Source organism: Aedes aegypti, chromosome 2 (assembly GCF_002204515.2).
Source record: "Aedes aegypti strain LVP_AGWG chromosome 2, AaegL5.0 Primary Assembly, whole genome shotgun sequence".
NCBI classification, from domain to species: domain Eukaryota; kingdom Metazoa; phylum Arthropoda; class Insecta; order Diptera; family Culicidae; genus Aedes; species Aedes aegypti.
The window spans coordinates 173,223,890-173,240,752 of record NC_035108.1 but is presented as its reverse complement, the minus strand read 5'-3'; the positions used below and the strand labels follow the sequence as shown (position 1 = coordinate 173,240,752).

Sequence of the window (16,863 nt, the reverse complement as noted above, 5' to 3'; positions counted from 1 at the left end):
TTTAATACATTTTACATTATCTCGGGTGAAAAACAGCGTCCCAAAGCACGTCGTTCGTTCAAAGCAAGGGTGGTGCGTTTTACCCCAACGGCGCATTTTTCACCCTGTTCCCCTACACATGCACAACGGTCAATCAGCAAAGGAAGCTCCCAGTATATAACGATAGAAGTTCTCATAAGAACGCTATGCTTGCTTCACAGCTTCTACAATCACTATTTGAAGCAGTTTTGAATAATTCGTCACTTATATTTGACAGCCTAGTTATAATAGAACTTGAATATGGTCTCAAATCTCTTAGCGATAATCATTTTTACAAACTGAGACTATTTTTGTAATCTAAATCGGAAATTTCCATATAACGATAAACGCCTAAAGACATGCAATGCCCTATATATGTTCGTAATTCACTCAATTTTGTTTGCTTTATGCTCCATTATCGAAGTTTCCTTCAAACAGAAAACCGACTTTCGTTTATATGGAAAGTTATATATCCATTCAAAATAAACCTTTCGGCAATCTATCAACTGCAATCGATAGCTAGGGTGCCAGCACTTGTTTTAAAAATAAAAATTAAAAATCTTCGAAACATCATACAGTGAAACCTCCATAATTCGAAATTGAAGGGACCATCGACTCATGGAAATATCGAGTCATAGAACAGCAATCCTTTGGAAAGCTGTTTCGAGGGACCATCATAGTAACCTTGAAATTTTGTTTCTAGTATACTGCCATGAATCGTAAGTTAGTCCCAAAAAAAAATCCAGGATATTGAAACATGTTCTAATCTCGATGAAACTTTCAAAAATTGCTTTCCACTCTGATATAAATCAAATATGAAATAAAATCAAAACAATCACGGTCGATACCTTCTCCTATGTATGAAAAATTTCACTCTGATATCTTTCCGTGAAAAATAAAAAGAAGACCGAAACACGGTTTATTTTTGTGTTACACGGTGTGAAAATTTGTAGTGGGACTGATATGCGGTTACTTTTCATTATGGGATAATCCGACAAGGTGGTTATTCCTTATTTTACTGAACAAAATGTGGTGTCTCGTTAGTGCAGCTGAAAGATCATAGGAAGATATGATGAGAACTGATATCAAATCAATTTTGATCAAAATGCAGATGGTATCACGGCAGTATAGTTCCATGAGTCGATATCGAGTCATGGAACATCGACTCATGGAGGTTTCACTGTACATAAATATTCAAGTTTTCTTCGAAAAAAAAACTATCAAAGTTACCCCCTTTTACGGTACTTTTTTGTTTTCGTACATTACCTTGGTTTATAAAAAAATGTGTGACAAAAATTATCCTACATGGTTAGGTAAGTCATGTTAGAAGCAAATATAGTAATAAAAAATTACAATCGCCTACGAAAAGAATAAAAATAACGCTTGTGAGTGCGAAGTGTGTAAAATTTTCGCATTTTTTTATGGGCCTTACAGAGATTGCTTCAGGAATTCTTTCCGAGGTTCTACCAAGAAATGCGGTAGCTTCTCAAACAAATGGTAAACTTATTTGATTTATTTTTGCCCAGTACGTTCGTCTTAATTTCTCCCAAAACATATTTTAAGTTTTGGCGAAGAAGGAATTGTAAAAAAGCGAGGCTAGAAGGTATCTTCTATCTATCTATATAAAAAGAAAATGGGGTGGTGTTTTTATGTCACTAAATGGCTTAAGAACGGATAAACGGATTGACGGAAGTTTTTCACAGTTGCACTCGATAAGGGATGCGACGTGATAGTGCGAGGAAAAAGTTCAGGAAAGTTAACGAAATAATCGGGGAAATGGGAGGAGACTATTGAGTCATTTTGTATGGAGGAATACATGAAGTTTTACAACAGCCTACTGGATGGCAAGACGAAGTTTTCCGGGGCCGCTAGTAATATTATTAAGGTACAGTCACCCCACGCAGTTGAATCACCCACAATTTATGAATCAGCTGACTTCAAAAGACAAAACTATTATCAAACTTGTCACAAAACATCACAGAATTATTTTTACTGATAAGAAATTATGTGTAAAAATAATTATGTGATGTTTTGTGACAAGTTTGATAATGGTTTTGTCTTTTGAAGTCAGCTGATTCATAAATTGTGGGTGATTCAACTGCGTGGGGTCACTGTATATTCTGTGAACTAGATTGCCATTCATGCAGAAAGTTGTTCGATTAGTACCGTTTTGATTCATATTACGGACAGCTTCAAATTCCGGACACTGTATTTTGTATGGGAAACATTTCACACGAAATGTTTCAATTTTTGCCGTTCAAAAGTTCTCAATTTCGAGGCTCGTTTTAGTAAGCTCTTCCATAAATATATTTGAAAATTTATAATGCCCAACTACTTTAGATGTCTCTTTAGTGGTTTGAAGATTTCAATTGATAATTTGACTGTTCCATTAATGATTATCATGAGCTGTATGGAATTGGAATCAAAGTGTCCAGAATATGAGGCAAAAGTAAGAAAGCGTCCGGAATAAGAATCATGAAAAGGCCACACAATTTGATTTATTTAAAATTATTCAAATTGCGAAAGCGTATTCTTTACCCACCATTCGAAAGTTAAGGGCTTTCGACGCTCGATAACGCTAAGGAATCTTACAGAATGATTTATTTTGTATGCTCTATGCCCGGTTACACTTCCCTGAGGCCTTAAGTGTCCGTAATATGAATCAAAACGGTAACTTGCATAAGCTCATGAAAAGTTGTAGAGTGGCAAAAATCCATTTTTTCCGAACCTCTTGATTTTTCAGTGTGTTTTTTGAAATGTCACAACTTTGGGTAAAAATTTAGTATTGGAAGTTCAAAAATAAGAATAACTCTTTGTCTTTCGAATGCGGTTTAAAGAGTTTCAATTGGACGTGTTATCATAAGGATATGGACTGAACACTTTTGTATGTTTTTAGGGGGTGAACCCAAACTTATGCACGGGAGTGTATTACCATGCAGGGAAGGGGACCGAAATTGTCTTACGTAATTATTAGACAGTCCTTTTCTTGTCAGGGATGGTGTTTTTGGAGGCAGCATTATGGAATCAATTTTGTAATATATTTTTAAATCTTCTTGTCTGAATAGCCTCAGGGATGTCAAAAATATTGGTTTCAAGATGAAAGAGGCCTTTTTGTTTATGGGCGAAGCCTGCGTGACATCTGTTGTAGATTTAAGGTGATTATAAAAGGAAGCCAAACTTCGAATTTTCAAGTGAAGGTGAATCTGACAACAGTTCGCGCTGAAAATCAATCAAATCGCTTGCTTGCTGGTGATGACCAATGAGATAAATTTTCAACGCGAAGCGCTGTTTGGTTCTCAAGTCTTGTGTTCTTGAAAATTTGATGTGTGGCTTCGTTCTATAATCACCTTAAATGAAACATTGAATTTTCTCCTCATTAACTAATTTTTAAAAAAATGGAAGATTTCTCCAAATGTCATTATTATTTCATTTTAGAAATCATTTTAGTAGATATGTTATCACCATGAGAAAGTTTCCAATAAGTTGATCAGAAGGCGCTATCTAGAGCTTATGCTAGATAGAATTTTACCTTTCAAATATCACATCAAGCTAAATGTAACAAATACATACAATGTCCGTAGAAAATCAAAACTTTATCGTAAGCACAATGTTTCTTGCATTAAGGTTTAGTTAGGCATAGTATATCAATGGAGCGTTTACCTTTTATTTTTTTTTTTTTTGTTATCCTTTAGGAGATTCATACGGTTGCAATTACAGTAAAGGTTAAATTTCATTAAAACTGCCCAACTATGACCGAACATACTCAATAATTTGCTTAATTTTTTTAATCAACATGAAATTTAGCAAAGATAATAGAAAAGCAACAACTTCCCAATGTAAATTCTTGTATTATGATTGTTTTGTGAATTGAAAAAAGGATCGTGAACTTGTTTATCAGAGAAATATTGGATAGTAAGTTCCAATAACCACCACCGGGAAAAATTGAAAGAGGCATCAAAATACCATTAAATCGTCTTATCATCAATTTAACTAGCTAATAATCTCTCGTTGTAAGCTGATATGTCTGCAATGTTTGCGTTTTGTTTTCACCAGCAGCCCTGTCCAGCGATAAGATAAGCTCAACATTGTTGTCTACAGCAGTCCTCTAGTAACCAACCAATTCCATAAGTGTTCGTCATCTTCCGAATTCATCATCGTCCATGACCTCTAAACGGTTGTTATCAGCGTGCCGACCAGTCGAAGCAAGTGCTAAAAGAAAAGGGAAATATTAATTTAACGTAAAGAATTGTCTTACTTCCTTCCTAGGCAGCTGGGTTCAACGCTCTGCTGTACACATCTGATTCTCAGGTAAACAAAATCGCTCTGTCTCCTAAAAGTAGCTGTCAGTGAAATATTTCAGCTCAACACTGACTGGCAGCAGTGCATTCGAGCAGTTTCATTTCCTCTCACACAAGTATAAGTCAACTGTGGTATACAACCGTTTCTCTCTAGAACTGTAAAATGCTACATACTGAGAAATGTGTGATGTCGGCGAAGGGGAAGTGCGAAAATAACAAATTGTTTGTCGCTTCAACAAATTATAAATACATTTAATTTTGGTTGAATATTTATTTTTATTTGAACAGATGTACTCCTTTCTGAACAAACACTTCTCACGCTTCTGCATGCAATACACAAACACTTACTCGCTACATCAAGAGTATTGACGTTGCTTTTCATTAATTCAAAACATTCGAAAGCTTCCACCAGATAAAAACGATAACAACACACCAGGAAGACGATTCTGACAGTTTTTGGTTCATCATCCTTGTAACTGTTTATACCCGGATCAACTGTGATTAGCACGAATGAGAGAATCCTTTTGTACACAGAGAACCACTTGATTCTCTCACCATGACTTTTGAGAGAGCTAGGAAATTCGCAAAATATTATCCTTAGAGACGGGTTCGCTGCTCGCACTGATGTTTGTGGCATGTCGTTGTAAGGAAGGCTCGGACGAATGTTCGCTGTTTTTTTCTCGGTGCGTGACTGGAAAAGGAAGTACATAGGACTTTTTCATTTCTGGTGCCGAAACGGGCGGCGGATTAGCGTTCGCGATTCGAGCTAGAAAAGTGCAGTGCAAATTTGCAGTTTCTATTCGGAAGGCTTAGGAGCTTCGAGGATTTCGGGCGTTCCTGAGGGGTGGGTTCTTGTTGGGAAACTACGGAAAAGTGCAAAGTTTTCACACGGAAAATGTCTACTACCAGTGAGCAGGTAAAGCAAAAAAGCACGGTATAGTGAGTGAGAAAAAAGGAGTTCACAGATCGTTTTAGTGCTTTGAAAAATGAAAATGGAAGAGCTTTCGACATATGAAAATACTTGATGCGTTCGATGCTTCTTGTAGTGAATTGTGCAACAGTGCCTGAAAGTGCTAATCGATTGAAAGCCCCAAAAATATTGTGCAGCAACAAAAGCAATTATCCTTGAGAAACAGATCTAGTCGGTGACGAAATTTGTGAGATGGAAGGCTGTTGGCTGGCGGAAGGTTGCGCTGATTGTCGGGATGAGATGGAGACGGGGGTGGCTATCCACCCACTGAGAAGTTTGTTAGTTCTGCGCCGTTTCCGAGATGGTTAGAATATCTATCTGGTCAATGTTTTTTCCTTGCAATACGAAATTTCTGGAATATAGCATTTTAGTATACAATTTTTAGCATGTATCGGACATCTGAATGTTTTTTTTTACGAATAGAAAAATGCTTGTGAACTCCGTTTAACATCTAAGGAAAATACAGTTTGGAACTTCCGCCCTTCTTATGTCCTTTCTGTTTAGTTGCCTCTTTTTGACAACCACAATGTGCTTACACAATCTTTGAACGAGGAAAATTCTTAATCAGAACTGTTCGAAAATTTACTACATATAAATAAAAAAACAACGTAGTGGAGTATGTCGAGACACAGAGAAGTATTTCGAATGCCACCTTTAAAAGTTTACCTTTAGTGACACGGTGAAAAACTGAAACGTTAATATCAATAGTTCTGCCCTTGTATTTGCACCAAGGGCTGTTTAATCTTGATTATATGAGAGGAACAGCTCTTGAATCAATGTTTAGATTTAAAAAAAAATCAAATAAACGATTTCGCCCGTCTCAGATTTAAACCTTCTCTTTGGAGTGCAAAACTCGTTCTTACATCGACTCCATATGATAGAAGGAGTCGAATTAATCTGAATATGTTTTTTCATCTAGCCGACAATGACATTTCACAGAACAAACAAGATGTTCAAAATCAACGACTCTACACTTCAAGCGAAAGTTCAGCTGGGGGTGCAGTAGGTGCGGTCCGCACCGGGCCCCGAGTTCATAGCGGCCCCGAAATTATGGTAAATATTTCTCATATCAGTAGAAATTCAATTTTAACAAACTTAAATGATATGGGAAAGATAGATCAAATTTGGAGGAAAATTGAATTGATAATGTGCAGGGGTCCCTGTAGCATTCAGTTAAATTGTTGAATTTAGCATTAATTTCAACTTTATGGAAAAATAATTTTCAATCGTGCTTCGTGTCGTCCTATATCCGGGGCCCTAAACTTGAGCCTGAGCCAGAAATTGCTTAAGAAACATTTCTGTTATGAGCCATATTCTAGAACAAGCCAGTCCTCAAGCCTTTTGTAAAATATATGTTTGTACTCTAAAGATTAATACGCGACTATTCCATAGGTTCACAGATTCGTCATGGAAAAGCTTCTGGAATTCTAGAGCGTTCTTCAGGAATACATACAAAGACTCGTCCAAGGATCCCTCCAGAAATTATTATAAAGATCACAGGCTATGCCAAAAAAAAATTATTCAAAATTTGCTACAAAAAGTCGACTACTTCCCAAAAATGGGATTACTTCGCTATTTTTTTCCAGAAATTCCTACAGGATTTCTTAGTTTTTAGTTTTATCGATTTTTTAAATACACTGTAACCTCAATTTACGAAGTAGATCGGGGATGCGTGAATTGAATCAGTACGTTAAGATAGACCTCAACATTTCAAGAGCACAAGACTTGAGAACCAAACAGCGCAGTTGAAAATTTATCCCATTGGTCACCACCAGCAAGCAAACAATTTGATTGATTTTAAACGTGAACTGATGTCAGATTTTCCAGTATTGTACACTTGAAATTTCAAAGTTTGGCTTCGTTTTATAATCACCTTAAACGAGGAAGCTTAGTTCATAAAACGAGGTTTTGCCTTTTGCAGTCTACTTATGTGGCATCCACAAATTACGTAACGCTCTAGGGGGAAAGGTATAGGACAAAATGGATTAATATTTAGGAGGAAAAGTTGAAAATGTTAAATTTTACTGAGAAATTCAGGAAAATTCTTTAAGTTTATGTTCAAGGGTTATAGCGGCAACTCTTGGGCACCTCTGCAACCATTAATTGATCTATTGTGGTATACCCCTGTTTACTATCGCAACGTGCTCAGTACGGAGAGTTACCATCAGGATAACTGCCGTTATCTGATGATGCGAGGTATCCCAATCCGGAATGACCTTTTAAATAAATTTAACTACTAGATTGGGGCTCTGTAACCAAATTTCAAAACGAATTTAGAATGCCCTTGTTGAAATATTTTTTTTCCTACTTGCAAATAATGCTGGACAGTCACAAAGCAGATGTTGAGAGATCTACTTACTTACTTACTTACTTACTTATTTGGCTTTACATCAATTATCTTATAAAGCCTCGCAACAAAAATTCGCCAATTCACTCGGTTCATGGCCGCTTCTCTTCATCCTCGACTGTGACCCACGCTCTCCAGGTCCTGGTGCACCTGGTCAAACCACCTAGCTCGATGCACCCCACGCCTTCTTCTTCCGACCGGATTCGTAGCGCACACCATCTTTACAGGGTTATTGTCCGGCATTCTTGCAACATGCCTTGCCCAGCGTATCCTTCCAGCTTTAGATACCTTCACGATACTGGGTTCGCCGTAGAGTTGAGCGAGCTCGTGGTTCATCCTTCGCCGCCACACGCCGTTCTCCTGTGCGCCGCCAAAGATTGTCCTTAGCACTCGGCGTTCAAAAACCCCAAGAGCTTGCAAGTTCTCCTCGAGCATAGTCCACGCCTCATGCCCGTAGAGGATTACCGGTCTTATGAGCGTTTTGTACAACGTACATTTGGTGCGGGGGTGAATCTTTCTTGACCGCAGTTTCTTCTGGAGCCCATAGTAGGCACGACTTCCGCTGATGATGCGCTTTCGTATTTCCCGACTAATATTGTTGTCAGCCGTCAACAAGGATCCGAGGTAGACGAGCTCGTCCACCACCTCGAAGGTATATCCGTCTATTGTAACACTGCTTCCTAGGTGGGTCCTGTCGCGCTCAGTTCCGCCAACCAGCATTTACTTTGTTTTCGACGCATTCACCATAAGCACGACTCTTGTTGCTTCGCGTTTTAGGCGGGTGAACAAATCTGCCACCGTTTCAAATTTTCTCCCAATAATATCCATGTCGTCCGCGAAGTAAACAAATTGTCCGGATCTCGTGACAATCGTGCCTCGACTGTTAAGTCCGGCTCTCCGCATAACACCTTCAAGCGCAATATTGAACAACAGGCACGAAAGTCCATCGCCCTGTCGTAGTCCCCGCCGAGACTCGAACAAACTGGAGTGTTCGCCCGAGATCTTCACGCAGTTTTGCACACCGTCCATCGTTGCTCTGATCAATCTTGTGAGCTTCCCGGGAAAGCTGTTCTCGTCCATGATTTCCATAGCTCTACGCGGTCGATACTATCGTATGCCACCTTGAAATCGATGAACAAATGGTGCGTAAGGACCTGGTACTCACGGCATTTCTGGAGGATTTGCCGCACGGAAAAGATCTGGCCCGTTGTCGAGCGGCCGTCGATGAAACCTGCTTGATAACTTCCCACGAACTCGTTTGCTATAGGTGATAGACGACGGAAGAGATGTTGAGAGATCTCTTTTTTAACATATTATCGATATATATCGATATCTTCCAAGAACTTTTTGGAGTTTGTGCATATAATTCTACACGAGTTAATGGAGATCAATTTATCATTTCTATGTAAAAGAATATCTCACAACACTGGACCGTAGAATATTGCTATATTTTGAAGAATCATTTATATTGTTGGATCCGAGTTTGAATAACTAAGTGAGAACAACAGGTGTTCTAGTTCATCCAAAAACTTCCTGGAATATAAACCTGCAATGTAGTAGCGTATTTAGCGATCCTTTGATGCTGTTTTGACATGGTCCATGCCCTCATCTATTCAAAGCAGTAAAATGAGTATTGTTATAATTTGTACCGTTGTCCTTGGTCCTCCAAGGACTTCATCGAATATATGCCTTAGGATCCACAAGCGTGATAAAGACAATTTACACCGTCTTCAGCCAAAGGCTGCACAGACTGAACATTACTAACATTAGACAACGGACACATGGAACGACCAGTGGACCAGTGAAGAATTTTTCGTTTGACGAAAAGTTTTCTCCGACTGGGGCGGGAATCGAACCCACACTCCGTAGCGCAATACGCCTAAACGAAGGCACATTTTTTTTGTGTTTGACCGAGTTTGATCAAAATGTATATGAAGAATGGGTAATGTATTTGAAATTAAATTTATATGAAAAATATCGTCAAAATATATGTAAAATATTGAATTATTAAAATAGCTCTAACTTGAAAATCACCTAACTTCTGCATAAAATTGAAACGTTTTTTGTAAGAATTAGGGATGCTTTGTGATGTGCAAGATTCGAAATCATCAAATACTAAATATACTAAAGCGTAATATTGAATACCGTAATCCGGGGTAACATTGATCAGTTTTTAGGATATTTCTTAAATATTTAATTCAAAAATGCAAATGTTCTGAGTTTCATATTTTTGAAACAAGTACTGCCACCCATAGCTCGTGACTACATACTGTATTTTGTTTTTTGAAAGATTTAAGCATGTTTACAAAAATGTTTTATGTGATTTTTTCATTCAGCTGATATGGGGTAACATTGATCATCCATGTAAACAACGTTCGGTAATATTGAAAATGTCGTTACTTACTTAAATCATAACCCCTGAAGTCGAATATGATGTCCAAACGCTTACATCTCATTTACTTTTTGAGTTAATTTAAAATTAAAAACACCTCAAACTGCGAAATACGCCTAAAGGTAGGCAATTTCCTAAGGGAATTTTACATTCTTTACAGAAATTCGTTAATGTTGCCTAATTGAACATACTTATAAAAGTTTTGACAGCGGAATCGTTTTGAGCGATGCCATTTTTAGTGAGAACCGCATTTTCCTTGCTCATATCGCTTGCAGAACCTATGTGAGACATGAATCTTCGGTAGTGTCATCCTTAACCATTGAAATCATTGTTTCGCAAACTTGACAAATTTACGCATAAAGTTAACGCAATTTTTGCAAAAATCTCAATTTTTAATAGCTTATTAATATAAGAAAGAGAAGCAACATTCATGCTTTGGAAATGTTCCATCAATAAATGATGATACCAACTTTTTACGAGATGAGTCATTTCGATCAATGTTACCCCGCTGATCAATGATACCCCGGATTACGGTAGTATTAACCCTCTAATATACCCATAACGCGGGTAGATCACCTTTTCGTGGTGCGTTATGGGGTAAAGATCTACCAATGAACCCTAGTCCTGACTGCTTCAAACAAAGAGAACAGGATACTATAGTAATCAAAGGAACACTATTAGTCCTTGTTACATTTTAAACCTTGTTAAAAGTGACAAGTCTCGGTTTTCCAGTAGCCGAGAATGACCTTGAGACAATGATAAAAATGAGTCGAAATCAACAAGTTCTTTTCTAATCTTTTATTTATTGTTCTCTAGTTTGAAGAAGTAAGGACTAGGATTCTGATGCATGGATAATATCGGTGTCACTTCCCGACTTTATCAAGGGATCCGATTTTGACTGATAAAGGGGCGCGCCTGCGGAGAGTGTACCCACCACACCCTTCGAAGGGTTTAAAAAGCGGAACCTTTCAATTAGAATCCTTTCCTGTGATCAAGTTAGGAATGACAACTGTAAAAAAACCGAATACTTTATCACTTCTCGATAGTGACAAAGTAACACGACATGCACTACACAAAGGACACGGGATATACTACAATAGATCAAATATTGGTCGCAGTTGTTTATGTTCCGAACAGGAAAAAAAAAACCTCTAATACCCAAATTTTTATTTTCGATTTAAGTATTATTTTTCGTTATCTAAAATCGTTCTAAACACGTTTTGGGCATTTATTTATTTTTATTCGCAAATTTTTAAATTTTGGCTTTTGATTTTTATAATTTTTATTTTTGAACATCCCTAGCTTTTTTATTTTTTCTTGAAGCCTTTTCTAGTTGTTGATTTTTGGCAATAATAAAAATTTTAATTGTTACGGTATTTTTAAAAATATTAAATTTTTAATTTTTTTTCAGAGCGTATTTTATTTTCCGTGTAACTACCGGAAAAATAGGTTTGAAATGATTTTAATACCACCAGGCTCTTCGTTTGTGATAGGTCAATCGTAGAAAAATATAAAAGGTACGATTTTTTATATTACACGTTAAATGAAGCCCAGGCATTTGTAGGTTATATAAGAATGCAATTTTTCAAACAATTTCTAAAAATACAAAAAAGTTTCAAAAGTCATAAAAAACTTTTCTTATATGCGTGTTATGAGTCAAGGTATAAGCCAAAAATAAAATCATTTTGATTTCCGAGCTACAAAAAAATACACAAAATTCCAAAGTGTACCCGGTCTAAAGGCGGGGTTGGGTATTAGAGGGTTAAAGCTTCAACCAAATATTTACTTCCCCCCTCATGCTAAAAGTGTTGAACCATAAGCTTACAGAAAAAGAGCTTAAATTTGAGAAAATATTGCATTTCTTAAAGGCAGCGTCCATTTATTACGTAACGCTTAAATAGAAACGCTTTTTGTATGAAAATTTTAAAATATTTGTATAAGTCGTAACGCTCGAGCCTTCCTCCTCCCCCCTCCCCATCGAGCGTTACGTAATTTGTGGACGCCGCCAAGTATAACATTTTATAAAATATATTTTTTTGAATAAGGCCTAAATAAAAATAATAAGTTTTGATACTAATTATGCATACAATGATGCTTTGAATTAATTTGCGATATTTAATAATCCTCTGAAATGATTCTCATTTGTTATTAAAGGGAAAAAGTTGGAGATGTTGTGCGTAAGACACGACCGCAGCGTTTACATTAACCTTAGGCTGGTTGACAATGGTCTGAATGTGAATCTGCTCATAAAAATGATCGTAATAAAGGGCCGATTGTTTTGAGCGATTACTACACAAAGTTTAATTTCACTTACCATATTTCGATCATACTTAAATTGATTAAAGCAATATAATGATGTTCGTTATAAGAAATATTTTTCAAAACAACTCAAATGCAAACTCTTGGTGGCCCTGAAAAGGACCGATTGTTTTATATGCCAAATTTCACAGAATCACTGAACGTGCAGACAATTTCAAAATTTTAAAAAGCTCTTTTTGGCTAGGAATAAACAGAGAAAGATTTTTGTGTGATCAGTTTTTAATATGAACATGACTATGTTATGAATGGAACTCTTTTAAACGGATGCTGTTCTCTATTATTGAACCTAGAAATTCTTGCCATCATTACAGCTTATCTTCTATGAGCTCCATGAAAATAATAAAACCTTTAGCCGCTGTTATGTATGTAATTGATTCGGAAATATACCAAAGCAAATATTTTTGAAATCTTACACTGAATAAATGACGTTTACGTTTCATTACTTAAGGTTGGCGCTGAACAACCTTGTACGGTGTGCGATAAATTATTTTGTTTGACGGAAATAAGTTGGATATTAATTTGTAAAATGATCTACTGGCCCTGAGAAGGACCATTTTGTAGAACGGCTTGTACTGTGTAATAACTGTGCCTACATAACGGCGGGAGAATTCAGCTATGTTTGTTGGCCTAAGAAAAATACTGAGAAAAATACTAAAGAACAAGAAGTGATCGCAGGACAATGGAAGCCGAAATCTGGAAGCGCAGGTAAATCTTGAAATCGAGCGATTTCACAAACCAGAAGCTGAATTGGAAGCTTCTGGGATCAGCAATTCAGTAGGCTCATGACAGGAAATAATTTCGCGCACAAGTAAATGTGGTAGTGAACAAAATCATTAAACCAGCGGTTTTAAGGTGAAGATGAATCGAAGCCAAACCTCAAATTTTCAAGAGCACAAATCTGGAGAACCGAACACCCTTTTAAGCCGAAAACTTAATCGATTGGTCAACTCCAGGTAGTGACCATTCGATTGAGTTTTCAGCGTTTCGATTCTCCAGATTTGTGCTCTTGAAAATTTGAGGTTTGGCTTCGATTCATCTTCATCTTAATATCGTGTCCCTTTTTTTTTTTTTTTGAAAATGTATTGTATATGTAATTTTGAAAACGTTCAGCATTGTGGCTACAATTAATGGAAGGTTGAATATATTTTTTCGGGGAAAGTTTTCCGATATATTTTATGTGTGACAATTTTAGTTGAAGTACAATTAACTCTCCCTTACTCGATATTCCGTATCTCGATATCGAGTTAGAGAGCCATAGTAAAAGTTGGTTTTCATGGCTAACTCGATGGTGCCTTAGATCGCAGTTGCACTGGTTTTGTGTTCTGCAACTCGATACCTCCCTAACTCGATGGTCCCTTCAATATCAAGTAAGGGAGAGTTAACTGTATAAGGTTTTTCTGAATTTATTATGGAAAACAAACCTTAACCCCTCTACCGCAGCTTCATTTTTTACCGCAAGAAAAAAAATCAAGTCGCGATAACTTTTTTGTTTCTCGGTATTTCTGCACCATTTTTTCACAACTTCTCAAAAAACTCTTCTTGATCATCTGAATCCAGAGATTTTCCGAAATTCATTGGGGGACCGACGCGTAACCTAAACCCACGTATATAGCTCAGGCTACAGAATTTTTATCGTATTCGGATATTCACTCTTCGAAAATATACATTGAAGAAAGTATGTTGTGAAAACATGAAGCAATTTGATGCAGCCGTCTTTTAGTTATGAACAATAATTTTGCTGTTACCAAGCTGGCCAAACAAAGATCTTGAAAGCTTCAAAAAATCTCAAATCGTAATTTTCAGATATCTTTAAGAATGCTTAACCAATTTGTATGATTTTTTCAGCGTAGCTTCTTATTACATGGTTTTGTATAGCTAACATTTTATTTTTTTCGATAAGTTGACGTGAAACAAAATGGTCGCGTAAGACATTTTATATGGAAAATGTCGGTCCCCCAAAAGAACATTGGAATATCTTTAAAACCAGATCACCAATCATCAATATCGACAAAGATTCTTAACCTTCGGACTGTCGAGCTGTTGTACTTTGTACAACAGTTGTGAGGTATATGCTATCATTTTGCAACAAAGATATCTATCGACAAACCAAAATGTATTCCTCAAGAATCATCTTAAGAACAATACTCGACAGTTTTTATTTACAGTATGGCCCTTTAGAGAACGGTAAAATCAACAAATGTACTTGTACATGGAAGTCGCATAATAATGAACGCACTATGTACGGTCCGAGGAAACCACAGTTCGAAATCGTCATATCTCAAAACCCAGCTAATATAGAAACTTGGGGTCTTTAGTATAGTTGTTCTGGAGGTGAAGCGCTATCTGATGGTACCTCATTTAATTCGGAATTTGACCGCTAGGTGGCACTAGTGGGCATGTAAGTTTTACTTTTGTTTTGCAGATATTTCAGGAGCATGATCATTTAGAAGGATGTCGTCTTCGGCAAAGTTGTTTAGTAAGTTAAGGACTATCATTTTTCGAGCCAGTTGATTCAAAATGTTGCCAATAGGCACCTTCGGCAAAGTTGTTCAGAAGCTCAGGGACTATCATTATTTTACAAAATCTCGAACTTTAACATTAAACATAGAAATAATTTAAGCTACTCAACAACTTTTCTGAAGACGCCATCTTTCTAAGTGATCAGACTCCTGAGATATTTGCGAAACAAATATTTTATGGCAAAATTTTGAATCAACAAGCTCAAACAATGATAGTCCTTGAGTTCCCGAACAATTTTGCCGAAGACGCCATCTCTCTAAGTGATCAGAATCATGAGATCTGAGAAACAAAAGTTTCATGCTCACTAGCGCCGCCTAGTGGCAAAATCCCGATTTTGTTGGATATAATAATGATAGCCCTTGAGCTACTGAATTTGAATTTAAAGCTACTGAAGTTGAATTTTGCCGAAGACGTCATTTTTCTAAGTGGTCAGACTCCTGGGATATTCGCAAAACCAAGGAATTGTACAAAGTACAACGCGCGACTACACGCGTTACAAAAATTTGCGCGACGACTAAAAGGTTAAACTAGAAGAGTTTGGTGCAAAAAAACGATAAATAAAAAAGTTATCGCGATTTCAATTTTTTTCTTACGGTAAAAACTGATGCTGCCGGTAGAGGGGTTAAAGTTGAAGAAATCCAATTTTCAGCGATAGAAAATTTTGAAATTTGCAGGAAAGTTTTTTTGGGATGCTTATCCTCGTCGACATCTGAGGTACATGCAACTTCGATAATTATCAAAATTTTGGAACCGTGAAACAAAACCAGGAAAATTCCACGAGTTTACTCAATAATATGAATATTTTTGATAATGCTGAACTTGTGGTTAACCCATTCAGATACATTAAAAAATGGCTCAAAAAATATATATTTCGCTATAGGAAATCGCACAGTTGTTTGATCTAACAACAGAAGTCGGAAAATTTTCTGACAAAACTATTCTGCCGTTCTAAAGCGATATTGAAATATTTGACGAAAAACCCAGTGACGATTCCCTAACCTCAAATCTACCTGTTCTATGAATAAAAATTCACGGATGTTCACAACAAATCCCCATCTAATGAGTTGGAATGGTTCAAATAGTTGATTTCAACCACTTATCTTTCACATTTGATTGTTAATTGACCGAAATATCAATTAATTGATTTACCTAGAACAGGTAAAAAGTGAGGTTAAGGGTCGCCTCAAAACCTAGTATAGTTTCATTTGAATGCCTTTGTTCCACCTTGAAATACAAAAGTTTGCTCAATCCTTGGCTAAATCAAATTAATCAAATCTTTTTAGATAAAAATTGAGGGGCCCAAATGCAAAGTGGTGTGAGTGGCATTTTGGTTGGTTTTGTGTTAAGTATACTGAAAAATTGCACTGTTTTCTAGCATTCGAATAGTATTTTTATTTATAATTTGTAGAAGTATGACTTGTTTTTTTTGGTTTCCATACAATTTGTATCTATACAAAAATTGCTGAAAAAACATCAAACTAATTAATCTTTAGAGAATTTTTGCCGCTTACACCTCTTTGCTTCGAACCCCACATTTAAAATTTGACAACAATATCAAAATCAATGAGAGACTGATCAACATAAGTTGTACTTAACGATTTTCTTAGAATTAGGGTAAATTTAGGCGTGTAAAAAAATAATCAGATGTCAAACGGAGTGAAATAGTGATGAAGAACAGGTGCGCCACGCAACAATTTTATTTCAAAAAGTGCTCCACGGGCCAAAAAGACTAAACCAACAGATGATACTCCTTCCATTCGTGCTTTTTGCCTCGCTCTCTTATTTTTAATATTCCAATCGTGTATATGAAATTGATGTCCTGGTTAGGAATTTACATGTCTCGTGTGAAATGTATGGGCGCTTTGGGAATGATAAGAAAGTCAATTTTGAAATAATTTTCAGTTGAAAATCGTAAATTCCTAATTAGGAAAGAGCTCACATTCGCCAAATTTACAATTTTGATTCCAAGCATCATTAGGGATTTAGAGAGCTGAATTAT

The 16,863-nt window shown here is 36.6% G+C and overlaps 1 protein-coding gene and 1 long non-coding RNA gene across 3 annotated transcripts in view; one reads left to right on the top strand and one right to left on the bottom strand.

Moving 5' to 3' along the window:
- Positions 1 to 3,684: 3,684 nt before the first annotated feature.
- Positions 3,685 to 4,752, bottom strand: LOC110676208. Its single transcript, XR_002500172.1, has 2 exons — positions 4,665 to 4,752; positions 3,685 to 4,227 (listed from the first exon to the last, which is right to left on the bottom strand). It is a non-coding gene; the product is annotated as an uncharacterized LOC110676208 (long non-coding RNA).
- The window catches only part of LOC5566011 (tight junction-associated protein 1), a 96,383-nt gene continuing 84,270 nt past the window's right edge, over positions 4,751 to 16,863 (top strand). For both annotated transcript variants that reach the window (XM_021843177.1, XM_021843178.1), the window contains exon 1: positions 4,751 to 5,232. In XM_021843177.1, the coding sequence (XP_021698869.1) occupies positions 5,212 to 5,232 (21 nt within the window). In that variant the 5' untranslated portion in view covers positions 4,751 to 5,211. The remainder of the gene's footprint in view (positions 5,233 to 16,863) is intronic.